The sequence below is a fragment of the Auxenochlorella protothecoides genome (assembly GCF_000733215.1).
Source record: "Auxenochlorella protothecoides strain 0710 unplaced genomic scaffold scaffold55, whole genome shotgun sequence".
Classification (NCBI taxonomy): Eukaryota; Viridiplantae; Chlorophyta; class Trebouxiophyceae; order Chlorellales; family Chlorellaceae; genus Auxenochlorella; species Auxenochlorella protothecoides.
The window spans coordinates 1-17,492 of record NW_011934296.1 but is presented as its reverse complement, the minus strand read 5'-3'; the positions used below and the strand labels follow the sequence as shown (position 1 = coordinate 17,492).

The 17,492-nt window shown below is 62.4% G+C and overlaps 5 protein-coding genes across 5 annotated transcripts in view; 2 read left to right on the top strand and 3 right to left on the bottom strand.

The window, feature by feature from the left end:
* Positions 1-586, bottom strand: part of F751_4920 (ATP-dependent zinc metalloprotease FtsH) — a gene marked incomplete at both ends in the record, with an annotated part of 3,996 nt that extends 3,410 nt beyond the window's left edge. The window contains 2 exons of the mRNA XM_011401505.1: positions 12-122; positions 443-586. Coding sequence (XP_011399807.1) covers positions 12-122; positions 443-586 — 255 coding nt within the window. The remainder of the gene's footprint in view (positions 1-11; positions 123-442) is intronic.
* Positions 587-1,731: 1,145 nt separating this feature from the next.
* On the top strand, positions 1,732-3,531 carry F751_4919 (Protein HGV2; the record flags this gene model as incomplete). The annotated part of the gene is made up of 6 exons (XM_011401504.1): positions 1,732-2,044; positions 2,172-2,318; positions 2,450-2,577; positions 2,716-2,862; positions 3,043-3,162; positions 3,283-3,531. 6 exons carry the CDS (start codon positions 1,732-1,734, stop codon positions 3,529-3,531), a joined length of 1,104 nt encoding a protein of 367 aa, XP_011399806.1.
* Positions 3,532-3,874: 343 nt separating this feature from the next.
* F751_4918 (Shaggy-related protein kinase NtK-1) lies at positions 3,875-6,933 on the bottom strand (the record flags this gene model as incomplete). Its single annotated transcript, XM_011401503.1, has 8 exons — positions 3,875-4,002; positions 4,171-4,279; positions 4,808-4,879; positions 5,463-5,640; positions 5,809-5,957; positions 6,226-6,543; positions 6,766-6,836; positions 6,903-6,933. The coding sequence occupies 8 exons, from the start codon at positions 6,931-6,933 to the stop codon at positions 3,875-3,877; spliced, it is 1,056 nt and encodes a 351-aa protein (XP_011399805.1).
* Positions 6,934-7,510: 577 nt separating this feature from the next.
* On the top strand, positions 7,511-12,311 carry F751_4917 (hypothetical protein; the record flags this gene model as incomplete). The annotated part of the gene is made up of 7 exons (XM_011401502.1): positions 7,511-7,592; positions 7,679-7,790; positions 9,060-9,241; positions 9,423-9,781; positions 9,966-11,039; positions 11,368-11,505; positions 11,805-12,311. The coding sequence occupies 7 exons, from the start codon at positions 7,511-7,513 to the stop codon at positions 12,309-12,311; spliced, it is 2,454 nt and encodes an 817-aa protein (XP_011399804.1).
* A 649-nt stretch (positions 12,312-12,960) lies between these two features.
* On the bottom strand, positions 12,961-14,988 carry F751_4916 (H(+)/hexose cotransporter 2; the record flags this gene model as incomplete). Its single annotated transcript, XM_011401501.1, has 5 exons — positions 12,961-13,190; positions 13,325-13,810; positions 13,948-14,612; positions 14,719-14,825; positions 14,947-14,988. The coding sequence occupies 5 exons, from the start codon at positions 14,986-14,988 to the stop codon at positions 12,961-12,963; spliced, it is 1,530 nt and encodes a 509-aa protein (XP_011399803.1).
* Positions 14,989-17,492: the final 2,504 nt, after the last annotated feature.

Below are 17,492 nucleotides of genomic sequence, written 5' to 3'. Positions count from 1 at the left end.
ATCTCCCTGACTTCCGCAGGGGTGGGCACCAGGCCAAACACGATGCGCTGTGCGTCCTCGTCAAACATGACGTTCTGCACGGCGCCACGCTGCACATGACCCAGGAAGTCCGAGTACATCACCTGGCATTTGGAGTGGGGAGTGGGAGGGATATTGAGGGGATGCTGGGTGAGGGACAATGTTGCCACACATCGGGAAGCGAGTGCAGGATTGGACAAGTGCGTAATGCCAGGCCCCTCGTCCATTTCCTGAGAGCTGCTCGGACGCTGGTCTACACTTCATGCCGGGCCCACAGGATGCGCAGCGGCGGCCACGGCAACACTCAGACCGTTCAGTATCTGCACAGCTGGGGCTCCATCATGGCACAACCCATTGGCATAGCAGGCCACCCGGAGAATGAGTGCTCCCATCCCAATTTGAACCTTGCACTCCGTGCGCCCACCTCATGCATGCGTGCGCTGTGCAGCGCCGATGAGAGCAGGGCGCCGCCCACCAGGTAGAAGAGGATGAAGGAGGCTGCGATGCGTCGCAGCCTGCCTGGGGTCAGGAACGCCCGCATGCGCTCGGGGACAAGACCTGCACACATGGATGTGCACAAGGCATTTCATCATGGTGGGAGGAGCTGTCGAGAGGAGGACTGGATCACACCAGATTGCAGCAGCAGTCGTCGCCCCCCAAGCAGTATTTTCCCGCACCCCTTCACCCACCATAAACATCCCCCTCTGGCCATGGTGGGGCACATCATTCACCACCAATCCATAGCCACGCACGTGCTAGGAGGAGGAGCAGGGAGCGAGCAGCCTGTCTAATGGCATAGATGATCCTGCCAGGCAGCCCCCTCCTGTCCCTGCCCGGCTCGGGCTCGGACTCATCCGGGTCTCTGCCGCTGGAAGAGTCGTTGGGGGTGCGAGGACTGCTGGACAGACGTGGACTGTCGTTCAAAGCGGCGCACCACACGGTCCTGGCACGGATGGGTCCATGCAAGCCGTAAGCTCGTGAAGGCCAGGCCGAGGAGTCCTGCCACTGACGTCCAATCAATAGTCGGATGCGAGTCGGGCACACGGATTTGCTGGCAAAGCTACAGCTCTTGAAGGGAGCAGGTGTGGTGCGGAGACCCTGCATGGGTCCCCCCTGGAAGCCTCCGCTCTCCGCTACCAACAATTGGCTGGCTGTGTGGGGATGCAAGAAACAGAGCGCTATTGCAAACAAATAACAAATTGAGTAAGCCCAGTGCGTGGTGTCATGTGCATGTGTGACATGCGTTTGACTTCCAGAGAGCCACGCGTCTGGTGGACTGTGCGAATGGGAGGGAGAGGGGTCCTGATCTGCCCCCCGGGCTGCATTGCGCCCTGACTGGTTCAAAAAGAGGAGCGTCAGACGCTGCTGGATTGCCACGGTAGGACCGCAGACGAAAATACATCTGTGTTGGTACAGTTTCGAGGTGAGATCACCTTTCGAAGTAGGCCACCCAGAAGGGGGATGTCGGAGTCACCCCCCCGAGCGCCCGTGGAAGGCAGCCCGGATGAGGGAGCCGGTCCATCCCAACCGGATCAATATCCTGCTGGACTTGCAGCACTGAAAGTGAGCGTCTCTGGGATAGTTCTCCGTCCGGTGAGCTGCCTGGGGTGGCGACACACATTCCTGCACCCTGCTGCCCTGCCATGCAGGACGGAGACTACGAGCGCGCTATCGAGCTTCTGGGCAACGCCCTGCACCAGCGCACCTCCACTCATGGAGGTACGGAGCTTGCGTGAGAATCTCTGGGTCACGGGGCCGTTCAGCGTCATGATCAGCTCTGCTGCAGGCGTGGTGATCCAGCGCAGTCAATGGCTCATGCTGCCTGATCCGCGGATCCCAGATCTGAGCCTGGAGGCAGCTGCAGTCTACTTCCAGCTTGGCCGGGCCCTGCTCTTCCAGGCCCAGGACACCAGCGACTTCCTGTCCGGCGGGCGGGCTGAGGCTGCTGCTCCAGCCACCCAGCCCGCGGATGACAGGGGCAAGGCGTCTGTGACCAAGGAGGAAACTGTTTCTGGCAGCAACCAAGGTGCCGGTACGTTTTCTCGTGTGAAGCAGCATGGGCTTGGGCTCGCACCAAACAACAGGCTACACCCCTGGTCCCCTGCTGTGGCTTGGCTGAGTGGCTGCCTCCGATTCTTGCACCCGCCGTGCAGGTGACGACGGCAAGGACGGTGATCAAAGCGAGGAGGAAGGGGAGGACAGTGGGGAGGCTTCAGATCTGCAGCTGGCCTGGGAGCATCTGGAGGCCGCCAAAGTCATCTGGGCCAAGGATGGCGCAAGGAACGCGGAGCGATTGGCAGGTGGAGGGGGAATGGACGGGTGGTCGGGGGCAGGGAGCCATCATCTGGGCCCCTGCACAGCTCTCAAGCCTCACCTCGCTTCCCCGTCCCACGGAGCTGCATCATGCCTGGTCGCTTCTGTCCATCGACAGAGGTGCACTCCCTGCTCGGGGACGTGGGCTTGGAGAATGAGGATTTTGAGGGAGCGCTGTCTGACTTCCAGGAAGCTGCTGAGCACCTGGAGGCGGCCACACTGGCTCAGGAGCCCACCATCGACCAGGTGAGTGGGAGGCGGAGCTTGCTGGGGAGCAGGGAGGTAGCTCAAGGCTGGGCAGGGACAGGCATGCATGTCAGGAACCTGCAGTATTCTGCTCCCCCCTCGGTCCGAGCCACTGAGCAGTCCCCCACCACGCAGCAGGGGATTGCCTTGGCGCGTCAGCGCGCCGAGATTCTGTACAAGCAGGGGATGGCCTGGCAGTTTCTCGACAATGCCGCGGAGGCGCTGTCTGCCACCCGCGCGGCAGTGGAGGTGCTGCGCGGATTGGAGACTGAGCTGGCGGGCATGGTGCGCAGTGGAAGGGGGTGGGGGGTGGACTTGCCATGTAGAGTGTCCAACGCTGGCTGTTGTACAGGTTGCCTGGGCGCTTTGCGACACTAATCTGCATGACCCAGACCGGTGCGAGTGCCTTGTCAGACAGCGGCTCGTGCCCAGAGTACGGCCTGCAACCCATGCCACACTCTGCAGGGCGAGGGCCGGGCCCGCGAGGCCGCTGATGTGGCAGCCCTGCAGTCTGACCTGGCCCAGAAGGTGGAGGAGCTGCAGGAGGCGGTGCGCGAGCAGGCCTCCACCAAGGACATGGTGAAGGTGAGGTCGACGTAGGCCGGGGTGCGTTTGCGACCCTACCTCCTCCAAAGGGAGACCGCTGGGTTGTGTGGTGTCATGGCCCACGGATCCCCTCCCTCCCCCCAAATCCCGGATGCGTAGGCGGCGCTGCGACAGCTGACGGGCGGGCTGCCGGGCCAGACCCCCGCACCCCCCACGCCGTCCTTTCCACAGCCCAGCAGCAGCTCGGCTCCGGTGCAGGACCTGGGGACGATCGGCCGGGGGACCAAGCGCATCGTGCTCCAACCCACCCAGCCCGGCTCGGGGGCGGGAGCTGCAGGAGCTGCAGGAGCAGCGCCGCCGCCGGCCAAGAAGGCGGCGCGGTCGCTGGAGGACCTCATGGGTGCGTGAGAGGGTGGAGTCGTATGTCCTGAGATTGTGAGGAGCGGCCCAGAGGGTGCATCGATGAGTACCCCTGTCCTGCTCAAGACCACTGTCTGCGTGCCTCAGCCAAGTGGTCCACGCCTGTCATGCTCAACCTGTCGTCAGCCTCCCTCCGCCACAGGCCCCGCTGGCGGGGAGACGTCGAGTGGATTCTGAGGCGAGCGGGCCTTCCTGCGCCCGGTCAAGAGTGCTATGCACCCGTGCTGTCTTTGCGTCTTTCTCCCCATGTTACAGCACCAAGCCCCAGCAGGGCAGGCAGACAAGGTGTTGGGGGGAGGGAGGGTCCCAAGGTGTGGATGACGGATGGCGTTCATGCAGAGGTAGTGGCACCAGGTGCCGGGGGGGGGCTCCGACCCGGCTGCAGACTGGCTTGGACCTCTTGGGAGACAGAGTCCAGCTCGCCCGGCAGCCAGTTGAAGAGCGGGGGCAGCGGTCGGTCTGTGGAACGGGGTAGCAGCGGGGTCAGGCAAAGGGTCAGCACCATTGGTCTACCTGATAACTCTGACGAGGCAGGAGGGCTGCAATCAAGCACGAGCCTCCAGCCATCCCCATCACCTATTCAATGGCAGCAGCAGGCCCCCCTTTGGAATGCAACAAGCAACTCACTGTTTGGCAGCCGGCAGCCAGGCTCCCGCAGCTCATCAAAGAACGAATGTGTGAGGGCTGGCAGGGCATCTATCCTGTCCAAGGGACTGTACACCAGCAGCTTGCTGATCTGCACATAGGGACACGGTGGGGGCAGGTGAGGGTGAACGGGGCGAGGGTGGCAAGAGAGGCCACACGGGCGGTCGCTCACACAATCGACACTCAAGCGCACACAGAGCGGCACTCCACATCAAACTGGGACAAAACAATGGCTGAGTGTATGAGTTCCAGAGCCATGCTTCTCTCCACCAACCCACCAAGTCAACAGCATCTGATGGCATGCGTTTGGAAAAGATTTTTGACCAGGGGTGCGCCTTGATCTGGGAAGTGGATGAGTGGGGAAGCATGAGGACACACCACGGGCATTGCTGGATTGACGGACGCTGGAGCATGGCGACACCCCTGGGCACGAGTCGCATGCAGGTTCTTGAAAGAGCAATTCATCGACAAGGTACTAACTACCACCAGCTCTTGCACACAGCAGCGGAACCGTCGCCCAACATGTGCACAGGGGCCCAGCATGACATGATGTACCGTGCGACACAGCACACTGCATCCTGCTCCGTGTCAAGACCATCCCATCACCCCGCCAACCTACTTGTGGGAACTTGAACTCGGTGTAGTTTGGGTTCATCGCATGGATCTCTTCCCGTGTGGGTGTCCCCAGTACCTGAACGTGGATGGACAAGGTCCACAATGGCTGAGCGAATCAGACCATCATACGAGCCACCATCCTTCATGCTCCATAGAATGGCGCCATGGCTGGAGCACCGAACACGCCCCCTCCGCAAATGCTGCTCGGCACAGTGATCTCTCATGCGGCAGAGAGCCTTTCGTTGGGCAGTTTGCAGCATGTACATCCGCCACAATGTGACACGGGTGGGCTCCCACGTCAGCCAGGGTAGCTCGGTGCTCCCCTCCCCTCCCACCTTGATGATTTCGACGAGTTGGTCGACGCCGCTCTCTCCAGGGAAAAGGGGCGAGCCAAGCAAAAGCTCTGCCATGACGCATCCTACGCTCCACACCTAGAGTGAGATCATCAGGTGAGAGCGGTGGACAGGTGGCACTGGGACTGGTGCATGGCATGAGCGCAAAAATAACCTCCACACAAGAGCCTTCCTTGCAGGGTGCGCACTGCGCCAGAGAGTACAGTGGCGCCGAGCATGCTTCCCCAGATCTAGGAGCCTGCCACCTTTCCCTGCATCACATCAACAGTCACCCTCCCCACCCCGGTGCGCATCACCGATCCTCACATCGATTGCACAGGTGTAGTCTGTGGCCCCGAAGATGAGCTCCGGCGCCCGGTAGTAGCGCGAGCAGATGTAGGAGATGTTGGGCTCGCCCCTGACCAGCGTCTTGGCGCTCCCAAAGTCGCACAGCTTGAGGGCGTGCGTGGATACATTCACCAACAAGTTCTGTGGCTTGATGTCCCTGGTCAGAGAGGTCAGGGACACATTGAAAGGTGAGGGCTGGGTGTGACGGCGATGACAGTCTGTGACGCTGGAATTTCCAGTACATCCAGCCGGCGACTGAACCAAGCCTTCGATAAAACAACAATGTTCGCGGAACTCCCTGTGCCACCCACCCCCCACCCAGTACCTGTGACACACTCCCATGGAGTGGATGTACCCCAGGGCTCGCAGCATCTGATATGTGTACAGCTTCACCAGAATGAGCGGCATGCGCTGCTCATTCTTTGTGTAGTGCTTGTTGATGCGGTACACTGTATCTGGCACGAATTCAAAGACCTGTGGGCGTGGAGGTGGATCGAGGGTCGATTGATCATAGAGCAGAGCCTTCGGATGAGGAGCGGTAGGCAACGCCTGTTGTGCACTCCGCCAACATCTTCGCAATAGCCCACAGAGGAACGTGTTTTCTCTCTACAAGAACAGGTCCATGCATGTCTGGCAGAGCCTGACTTGCTGTCCACCACACAAACTCCAACCCAGCACCCCGAGACTGGGCGTCAACACCTTCAAGCCTGCACCGCCCGCCAGCCTCCAACCCCAGGCTCACCAGGTTGAGAAAGACGTCGTCCTTCTCCGAGGTGGTATAGAAACAGTGCTTGAGCAGAACAATGTTTGGGTGTGCCATGAGCCGGATGATCTGCAGCTCCCTGTTCTTGAACCGCTTGTCCTGCAGGACCTTCTTCACCGCCACCGTCTCGCCGGTCTCGACGCAGCGTGCCTGGAAGACCACGCCAAAGGAGCCGTTGCCCACGACGCGCTCGGTCACATAGCGGATGGTCTGTTTCGCACTTCCCACGCCGCCAGAGGTGGTTATCACATGGCCGACGGTGGAGGGGTCGCCCTCTGTCACATGGCCCTCAAACACCTGGCCATGGGGAGGGAGCGAGGTTGCGCTCACAGGGACACGCCTCACGAAGGAGTTCAGGCCATGCACGAAGCTCTGAAACACACTGCCAGTGTGAAATAATGTTAACAGGGCAAGCTGCTGGCGATGCTTTGTTCCCAGGGTAGACCCTCGCATCTCGAACTCGCTCGCCCGCGCAGCCAGTCTGATCACAAAATCCGCAAGCATCACCACGCCCCTCACCGGTTCCTTTCCCTCCCGCTGCTCGGTGGAGAGCCGCAGCTCCTTGAGATCCTGTGGAAGGTTCTCCAGCTCTGCTGCAGCCAGCCGGCCACGGCGTCAGGGGTCAGGAGGGCCTGGCACTCAGGCCTCAGGTGTACCCTGGCTGACAGGCAGGGGAATGGAGGACATGGTGTCAGATCCAAGGATTTTCTGGCAGTGGATGTAACGAAACAGTTTGACACGCAGACGCAGGGATCTAGCCCGCCCCGTGGTGCGCGCAACAACGGACCCGGTGCCTGCCGGGTCGTTGGAGGACTGTCCGCCTGGATGGAGCTGTCCGCGTGTGTAATCTTCCGATCCAAACTCCTCAATTCTCCCCACGCAAGCCTGGCAAAGTCGCGCTGGGGTCTCGGCCGGTACGAGGGGGCGGAAGAGTGGTTCCTAAGCTCAGCCTGGCCCAGGGGCACGCAGGGGCGAGCGTACCGAAATCCTTACACGGGGTCAAGCTAGGGTCGATAATCAGCAGGCAGCGGTCGTGCGGTTTCTAAGGGCCCGGGAGTTTTCCTCCGCGCCACGTCCTGATCTGGGAGGGTCAATTTTCCTGGCTTCTTTGCCGGGTACAGTTCGAGAATGCGCGCTGCAACAGAAGAGATCCAGGGAGCCACGGGGACATGATCACTCGTGTGTAGCTTCTCGAGAAAATTCTACGCGATCGAGCGCAGCCCCGGCGAGGAGCTGAGGCCCGGTGCTGTGGCTTTTGCCGGAGATGGCCAACCCAGCAGAGACGGTGCAGGCTGCCCTTCAAAACATCGAGAATGAGGACGAGTTTGAGGAATTCGAGGTCGAAGGTGAGAACCTCTCCTACACTCATAATCGCATGTCTGCAGATGCCATTGATGGGTCGCTCTGCTCACGACACGCCTGCGCTCCACAGAATGGGATGAGTCCAAGGAGGACCCAGCGAACTCCTGCTTGTGGGAACAGGACTGGGACGACGACGACATCAACAACAACTTTGCTGAGAGATTGAAGGCCGAGCTTGCCAAGTCTGCAAGCTGAAAGGGCAGGGATGAAGGAGGATTTGCTCCATGCTGGACCAACCAGCGCCAGGGAGATCCGTGGGCATTGCCGTGGCCTTCAAACGCGAGCATCTGAACCACATGTGCTGCCAGGACTTGGTCAACACATGCATCGCGAGTGGTCCAGCAGGACCGCGCGGAGATGAGCTCGGTGCAGCCTGTTGGGAGGGGTGCCAGACCACAGCAAATCGGCCGCGATGTGCTTGCAAATAGTGACACTCCCCTCTTCGTTTTCCTCTGCTGGTCACTTCTAGTCTGGTTCTGCACCTCACCATGAATCGTTTCTTGTCAAGAATTACAGGACACCTTGCACCAGAGACAGGCAGACACAATCACAAAGGTAGACATACTCCACCTGAGGCTGCATTGGTCATACCCCACACGGGTGTGTGCTATCAAACCGGGGCCAGACGAGGGTGAGTGGTTCTGTGTGCACGCTGTGGAGTCCTGACCCATGCATTCTGATGGGATGCGGGGCGCCGGCCGGTGGCAGGGGACTACTCTGACCTAGGCGGAGGACAATGACAATTCCAGAGGTACTAAAGCAATAATCTCGAGGTCTGTTGTGCAAGAAGGGGTCTCACTGCGCAAGGACTGCAATTGGTGTGAAGGAGGGGAGGAGTACAGTATGATGATGAATTTTTGTGATGGTAGGATTTCCTCCACCTTGGCCAGATTGGCAAACCTTTACCGTCCTCCCGGCAATTGTGCAGTACAGGAGGCCTGTGGATACTTGTACAGCGCGTTCACGTTTTGAAGACATTGTATCGTGAGCATACACAGCTCTTTCAAAGTCCAGGCGGCCCTGACGCGTGCCCGACGCCCGTCCCCTCCTCTCGGCGCTCTGTGTCTCTTGCCCGCGCTGCACGCGACATGCACGTCTCGGCGCCGTCGAGAGTGCCGGAGTCCAACCTTCGATAGCATGCGACCCCCAAAGGGCGCTCTGGGCGGTCGTGCAGCACGGAGCTGGCACCTCCTGGTCAGCTGCTTGCTCGTGCTCCTCCTCGGCCTCAGGCCTGGCCTCGCCAAGGAGGTGAACCTCGGGTGGTCGCCGGTACACTTATGTTGCGACGCCTCAATTTTGCTTCCCGCAGGGTCTCGCAGGCTTCTAGCACCCGGCAGGATCTCCAGCTTCTCTGCACCCCCCTGGCACCCACAGGCACTCGAAGTGTCCTTTGCAGCAGGCCAGTCGGTGCATGCCCCAGGCGTGGGACAGGTCCCTCTCCGCCTCTCCAGCCTGCCCAGCGACCCCCTGGCGGTGCTGTGGGAGGTAGAGGGCCTGAGCCCCTGCGACCCCGCCGATGTCCTGCCAGCCGCAGCCAGGGCGGGGGTGGCCCTGTTCCAGAACCTCACCTCGCTCGACATCGCCATCCCCATCGCCTGGAGCGCCATGCACAGCAACGAGACGTGCAGCCTTGGTAAGGGGACAGGTGGGGGATGATGTGCTGCCAGGGGAAGCCTGGCGTCTGTAATGTCGTCCGTGTCGGGGGGGACTCGCCCTGGCGTCGTCTCGCAGGCGCATGTGCATGTTGGCCAGCCCCCCGACCATCCCCCCCCCCTGATTCTTACGGACCCACCCGACCCCTCCCCTCCCTGCAGGCCTCAGGCTCACCCCCCTCTCCGGCTCCGCGTCTGTGCGGCCCCAGCTGGGCACAGCGGCGCTCATCGCCTTTCCCCTTCCCCCTGGCACATGCCCCCCCGGCACGGCGGTGGCGGGGGCCTCGCAGGCTGTGCGCGCAGTGCTCGGCAGCGCCAGCGACGTCAACTCGACGGCGGACGGCACGGTGAGCGGTGCCGTGCTCCTCTCCCGCACCAGCCGCCTGCTGGCCCTGGCGGTGCGGGGCCAAGGGAACAGCTCCCTGACGCTGTCGGCCCGCCAGCAGGGGGACCAGGAGGTCTACGCTGCCATGGTGGAAAACGGCGTGGAGAACGTCACCCTCTGTGCAGTCCCTGCAGAGGTGCATGCGTGTGTGGTTGGGGAAGGGGGGGGGGGGGCCCAACAAGTGTGGGAATGTGGGCTGTCCAGACGCCTGAGGCCTGTGAGGCCGCAGCGCGGCCTGCTTCGTACAAGGCTCCTCGGGCCAACATCATCAGACCACCCATTCCATGCACCGACCATTTCCTCGCTCCCACTGTACGCAGGACTACGAGCTCCGGGTCAGGCTCAACACCGGCGGGGACTGGGTGCCCGCGCAGGGCGGTGCCTGCCCCTGCCGCCTGCCCGGCGGCGAGGGCCTGGTGGAGGCCAGCTCGGCCGGCGCGGGGGCGAACGAGACGGCGCTGCTGGGGGCGGGGCCGTGCTCGAGCTGGCGGCTGGACCTGGGTGTGGGGCCCAACCAGTTTGACCTCGTTCCTCGTCGCGCGGACGGCAGCGGTGCGGGGAACGAGATCCCTGGCGAGGGGTCAGCGGCGGCGGTGCCCGCGTCAACGCCCGGCGCCCCCCCTCGAGGCGCGCCCCCCTCTTCCCTCAGTGTCGTGCGGCGGGCCCCGCCCTCCCACGTGCGCCTGGCCAGCCTGAACCTGACCACGCCCGCCGGCACCACCGCCACGCTGTGTGCCGCCGCCGGCGCCGCGCCGCGCGTCTCAGCGCAGAGCCTGCAGGCGCTGGCGCTGGCGGATGGGGCTGTGGACGGCGTGGGCCGCTGCATTCCGGGCGTCCGGCTGAACGTCAGCGTGCCCGCGCCTTCCGAGTTTGTGAGTCTGCGCGCGGGGCTGGCCTTCCCGCACGTGGAGGGCATCCGCGTGGAGGCCGGCGGCCAGGTGCTGACGCGCGGGGGGGTGGGAGACGGCGCTGACGCCGACGGCGGCGGCGACGCGCTTTCCTTCCCGCCCACCGCCCCCCCCGAGACCTTCCTCCCCGCCGCGTTCGTCATGCGCCTGCCCAGCGACATGCCCGTCGACCTCGACGTGCTGGTGGTGGCCGAGGACGGCGTGACCTCGGCGCGGTACCCGCTGCGCCTGCTGCGCCGGGGGACTGCTGGCCCGGCCGGCGCGGCGCGCGGCGCGGCCGGCGCGTTCGCGCCGCTGGCCGAGGGCCCGGCCCCGGAGCCGCTGGCCCACGGCGGCCTGGAGGAGGAGCAGGGCCCGCTGCAGGCTGGCGACGGCGATTTCGGGCACGGCGGCGCCAACTGCACGGCCTGCCCGCCGGGCTGGGCCAGCAGCACGCTGAACGCCAGCGCATGCACCATGTGCCCGCCCGGCACGCAGGCCTCGCAGGTGTGCTGTCAGCAGAGGGGAGGTGTTCCGGGTGGGGGAATTGGGACCGGAGGGGGAATGCCTGTCACAAGATCCCCAGCAGGACCCGCTGCGTTCCTGTGCTCCCCCCTGTACTGCGCGGGGTTGGCGCGCGCCCTTCCCATGGTCTCCTGGCTGCTCAGCCCAGCAGCATGTTGCCCGGCCCTGGATACGGTGCCGAGGGACAGACCTCGTGAGGCAATTCCCTCTGTGCCCCTGCTGAGGAGGGCCCTCCTCCAGACTACCAGTGCCCCTCCCTCCCTCCCCCGTCCCCTCAACCATCCCACCACTCCCACGTGTCCCTCCTCAGGCCCAGGCCTCGACCTGCCAGTCCTGCCCCGCAGGCTCCTACTCCTACTCCTGGGGCGCCAGCGCCTGCCAGCGGTGCATGGCTGGCACCTTCAGCAGCGGACCCGGGAGCACGCTGTGCAGGCTGTGCCCTTCCGGAGTGACGACTCAGGACGGCGCCACGTCCTGCGAGGCTGGGGTGGGGGCCGGCAGCGCGGCGGGCGCGGGGGCGCAGCAGCGCTTTGCGGTGGTGGTCTCCTTTGCGGTCATGGTCAGGGGCATCGACGTCGATGCCGCCGTGCTCCAGGTATGCCTGTGAGGAGGGTGTGAGGGGGGTGGGCTCGGGTGGAAGGGGGGCGCTATGGGGCTGGGTGCATGCCTTGGGGGGGCTGTGAGACCTGCAGAACCCCCCCCTCCCCCAACACCCACCCACCCACCCATCCACCATCTACCCCACAGGCCGGCGTGGCAGCATCCCCCGCGGACATCGTGGCCGCGCTGATCCGGGCAGACACGGCGGTGGCTTTCAACGTCTCCCTGGCCTCGGTGTCGGTGTCGACGGCCGAGCTGGCCAGCCGGCGCACGCTGCGCGCGGTGGTCAGCGCGTCGCTGGACGTGGCCGTGCCCGACAACGCCACCGCGCCGGAGATCGCGGCAGCACTGGAGGTGCAGCGTCTGAGCGCCGACGCGCCCATCGCCTGGCTGGCCGACGACCCGGACTCCTTCTTCGCGCGCACCACGCAGACGCTAGCGGTGACGGTGACGGCGGGCGGCGCGGCCACGCAGGAGGTGCGCCCCGACGCCCACCTGCCCCCGCTCCTCGTCTGGCCGCTGGCCGGGCCGGGGCTGGCATGCCTGGGCGTGGGCCTGGCCCTCCTCCTCCCCCTCCTCCCGCGTGGGGAGGGCTGGGGCCGGCGCCTGAGGAGGACGCTGTCCCCGCGCCGGGCAGCCCGCTCCATCGCCTGAGGCTGGAAGGGGAGACAGGGGCCGTGGCGCGCGGAGGGATACGCCTGGCGAGAAGAGCTGCAGGGGAAAAGTGTGCGGCCCGCCCGCTGGCCATCGCATCCCTCATCACCCAGGCGCCCGGCGCACGGTGGTTGTACCTCGATGGCAGGCCACGGCTGCCGCTCGCCTGAATCCCAATCCCCTGTTCCTTGAGGGAGGGCGAGTGCAGCTCCCCACAGCGTGCCTGGTGTCATCAAAGAGACCGGCACGCCCTGTACCAGTTTGCTGGAGTGAGCACCAGCAACACCCGCCCCAGCAGCGGCGCTGCTGGGGCTTAAACCTCTGCAAGATAGGCACCCACATGCAGGACGCCATGCCCAGGGCCTATGCCCCTCTGCAGGACAACTGTGCGATTACATCCGCTCCTGAGAACATCGTTCTTGACAAAGGATTTGGGGCACAGGAGGTGACTGAGAAGGGTGCAGATTCAAAGGAGCTTCAATGGATCTCAAGACATGTATGAAGGGGGCGGAAGCCTGAAGGTTTGAGGGATTCAGAGGACAGATGGGGTTCATGTCGGCATCATGCGTCAAAGCATGGGAGGTACGAAAATCTGACGGCTGGCGGTCCCTTCAACTAGGGAGGGTCAGCCACGCGGGGCGGTAGGGCTTCACAGAGGCTCCTTCTTCAGGGCACCATTGGCGGCGGCGCGCTGGTCGGCGGCGGCCTGGCGAGAAACGGTGCGCGTGGCGTCGCGCTCAATGATCTCCAGGGACACGGGGCCCATGACGCGGGACCAGAGGGCGTGGCGGGCAAACAGGATGGGCACGCGCTCCACGGGGACGCCCTTGGTCTCGGGGATGAGGAAGTATGCGAAGAGGGTCATGATCACCACCCAGCCTGTGTGGTGGATTTCAGGGGGGGGGTTCAAGTTTCGCCCGGTGCTGCACAGCGCAGTCGGTGCCCAGAAGCCTGTGTCCCGTCGGTATCACATAGCACAGACACTGCTCCATCCACGCAACGACCCTGCTCACCGGCAAAGAAGATGAACACGCCCCACTTCATGGCGCAGAGCATGGACAGGAAGGACTGCCCGATCACAAAGGTGAAGAGGAAGTTGGCGGCCACGGCGATCGCCATGCCGGCGGGGCGGGTCTCCAGGGTGTGGATCTCGGAGGGCACGAGCCAGCCCATGGGGCCCCAGGACCAGGCAAAGGAGGAGATGAAGACGCAGATGACCACCAGCACGCCCACGGTGGTGCCGGTGGGCAGCTGGCCATCCTCGTACTTGCCAAACTGGGTGGCGAGGACGATACCCACGATGAGCTGGGAGACAAACATCTGCACGCCGGCCTCCAGCAGGAAGAAGCGGCGCCCAAACCTGTCGACCAGGAGGACGGCGACCATGGTGGAGGCGCAGTTGATGCAGTTGATGATGATGGTGTTGAGCAGGGATGTCTTGCGGCTTGTCCCCAAGGAGTTGAACAGCACGGGAACGTAGAACATGATGGCGTTGATGCCTGAGGGGGAGTTGAAGGGAAGGGGCTCGTGGGAAGGCTGTCAGGGGCATGTGCTACAAGTCACCAGCAGAGCTGACTCATCCCACCCTCCACCACTGCATGCCATCATTCTCAATCCACCCCGCCCCCAAGCCCACCAGTGAACTGCTGGAAGAATTGGATGATGATGTCGATGATGAGCTGGGGTGCGTTGGCGCGGTGGAACATGAAGGAGTAGGACTGGCGCAGGGTGACACGGCTGGCCTCCTCCGTGGCCTCGATCATGTCCTCCAGCTCGGCCTCGACGTCCTCCACGCCACGCAGGCGTTGCAGCACGGCGCGCCCCCTCGCCACCTTGCCCCGCTCCACCAGCGAGTTGGGCGACTCAGGCAGGACTAAGGAGCCGACGCCCAGCACGATGGCGAAGGCGCCGGCCAGACCCAGGGACACACGCCAACCCGCCGCAAAGTTCTGGGTGCCGTAGTTGACCAGGCCGGCGACCAGGATGCCAAAGGTGACGGCAAACTGGAATAGGATGTTCAGGCCGCCGCGGTACTGAGCCGGGGCCACCTCCGACAGGTACATGGGCACGGCGGTGTTGGCAAAGCCCACGCCAAAGCCCAGGATGCAGCGGCCGAGAAAGAGCATGGCCAGGTTGACGGCGCCGCCCTGCAGACCGGCGCCAATAATGAAGAGGCAGGCGGCAAGGAACATGGTGGGCTTGCGGCCATACTTGCGGCACACGGTGGCGGCCACCAGGGAGGAGAACATGCCCGCCAGGAACATGGTGGAGGTAAAGGTCTGCAGCACCTGGTTGTCGTACCTGGGTTGAGATCGAGTTGGAGTCATGGCTGAAGGAGCATCGAGCTGGTTTGGGCAGAGAAACCAGGGGGGGTGCCCACCCCTTCAGGCACACCCTCAGTACCCACTTGCAGTACGGGCTCGTGTCTGAGACTCCCAGCTGTGTGCGCTCGTAGATCTCGGGGAAAAATTTCTCTTGGAAGGAAGCCATGGAGTGGACGCCCCCCGTCACACCCTGCGCATGGAGCGAGGAGGGTCCAGGGATTGCGATGCTGATCATGCATCAGAGGCTGGTCCGATATGAGACACGCAGGCAGGGCAGGTGGGCATCCCATGGAGTATCCATCCACGCTCACGATGTCATAGCCTGTGGGGGAGCGAACAGCCGAGATGAGCATGGGAGGAGGAGGAGCGGGGGATGGTGCGTGCGGGATCTGTGCAGGTGCAGCTTGCAACCCTGCAGCTGACGGTGCACTTGCGATGCCATCACTGCTGCCACACTCCTGCGATGCAGTCCAGGTCGCCCAAACGTCATGCCACACTCACCGAAGAGAAGACCACCACATGCCGCCATGATGGCGACGGAAATAACGAAGCCTGTCAAGCGACCATTATAGTGGTCAGCATTCGCGCCGACAGTTGCTGTCAGCCCGCCACCTGCCATGATGAAGCCTTCAGCTCACACTTGATCGTGAAAGAATGAAACCTGTGACCTCGGAAATCTTATGCATGTCTGACAGCCGTGGACATGTCGGATTTTAACTTGTAGCATCGCCAGGGTGTTGATGGAACGGAAAGGATTTAGGCCGCGTCAGCGGCGGCACAGCGGTTTCCGAGCAAACGCGAACTGCGCATCGGTTCAATGTACTGCGACCACCTCGCGCACTCCTTGGGCCAGGGACTCGTTTTCGATCTTAAGTACATGAATTCAACATATAATAATCCGTCGCTGGACAGTGAGAGGCTTGCCGGCGAGGTAGGGTTTCGGAAGCTGTCAAATCCCCGACCACATGGGCATCGGCTTGAACTGCTCCGCGCACGCATCGGATCGGCTCCAGTCTGACTCCTCGAGCGCAGATGACAAATTAATACAACATAAGATGATTGTACCCAGCACAGCAGGCATCATACCTGCAAACTGTACATGACGAGGATCCCTTTCCCTAAGGGTTGGTCTCGATTGCGCTCCTCAACCTTCCTGGGCTCGCTCGGGTATCAGGAGCCAATATGTGCTTCTGCAAAATCTACAACCTAGTATCCCTGCTCTGGGTGAGGCACAGAAGTGATCTGCTCTTTATCTAGCAGAGGGCGAAGGGACCATGGCCCACAGCTTGCAGTTGACGGGGAATGGTGGTTGGAGATCAGCCTGCAGTTTTCCTAAGCATAAAATGTTCCTCCTCTTTCAGACTGCAAAATAGATGTTACATGTGCATTGTCATTTGGCGTAGAGGTCGAATCCACTCTGAGCACAGCGGACGACCACCTTCAATTGCTTCGGGAGGGCCCCTCCCCACTCATCCCATGTCCAGGAAGCAATTTTCCCTTTACATGCACATCTTGCGGCATGCCTCGACATAATGGCTCTGGTTCTTCTTCCAATATGCAGCAAGAGTCTGGAGGGGGCACCGTGATTTGGCATCACCTGAGAGGAAATTCAAGGCCTGCACGGAAATGATGAGAGCCGCCGTAAAGCTTCAACATTGGGGCTGGGACAATGGCTGACATGCAGATTCCCACATAAACTCTTGCGAGTGTTTTGGATCAGAATGATATTGAGTGGGAAGTCAGCGGGGGTATTCCTGTAGCAGGGCTTATGCTTGTGACGGCAGCTGGCAGTCGTGTCCTTTCCGGGAGGTCCAGCACCCCATGCATCACATCCGGAAAAAAGGGGTGGGCGAGAGATTGCAAACGACGCGGAACTTGGCTTTTTTGACCCATCCTCTTGAAGTCTGCAAGCTCTAAAGATCTAGCGGCGACCCCATTAATGGACATAGAACTTCGGCGAAGGTCAGTGCGATTCTAAGGCGTCGCATATGGGGGCCCCTATACTGCTATTTACGCTTATCGTACCGAGTCTTAGTGTGACGTCCAACGTAAGTCCCAAGGATGTTTGTGATGCCGAGGAATTGCGCTGTACGGGGTGCTCTACAGGACCGTCTACCCAACGAAAGCAATTGTACGAAAGGGGCGCCCGCACACCGTCTCCAACTCCCCCAGGGCGCGTGCACTGCCGGGTTCTTCTCACTCCCGGCAGTCACGTGAGTTTGGCGAGCGGAGCTGGGTTCGTTCGTCCCAGCTTCCTTCGACTGACTGTGCTGGCCGCCTGCTGGAGCGGCGGATGCTGCAGCGTGAAGCTGTGTTGTATCTCGTCCGGCCATCATCTACCGACCCCTCCACCCATCGTTCCCATCATCCTCTGCGATAGGCACGGACCACATCTCTATTTGTTGGAGCTTGGCAGCGCGGATACCTTCTGCGAGTAAGTGCTCGTCATCCCTACATATTGTGGCTGACAAGAACATGTCACAGAACCAAGAGCCCATACTTGTGATCGGCCCACCCGCCTCTGAACTGCTCCCCGTGCATGACCCATCACAGGTCGCAAGGGTACAGCAAGACCGGCTCTGTCAGGAATAGCACTCTGAACACCTTGGATCTCCCAGTCAGTGCCGTTCAGATGAGACCTTTCAAGGTCTTGGAAGCGCGGTCCACAGACATCATTCTGAGTGTGGAGTGCTTGAAGACCAGACAGACAGCGTGCGCGACTGACGAGGATGGCAACACCGGAGCTGGGAAGCAGGAGAAGAACAAGTTTGAGGACTCCCACGTGGGCGACTGGAACATCGGTGAGCAGATTGGAGGAGGCGGTGGGGTGACACCAGAGGTGAGGTGTCGACTCCAA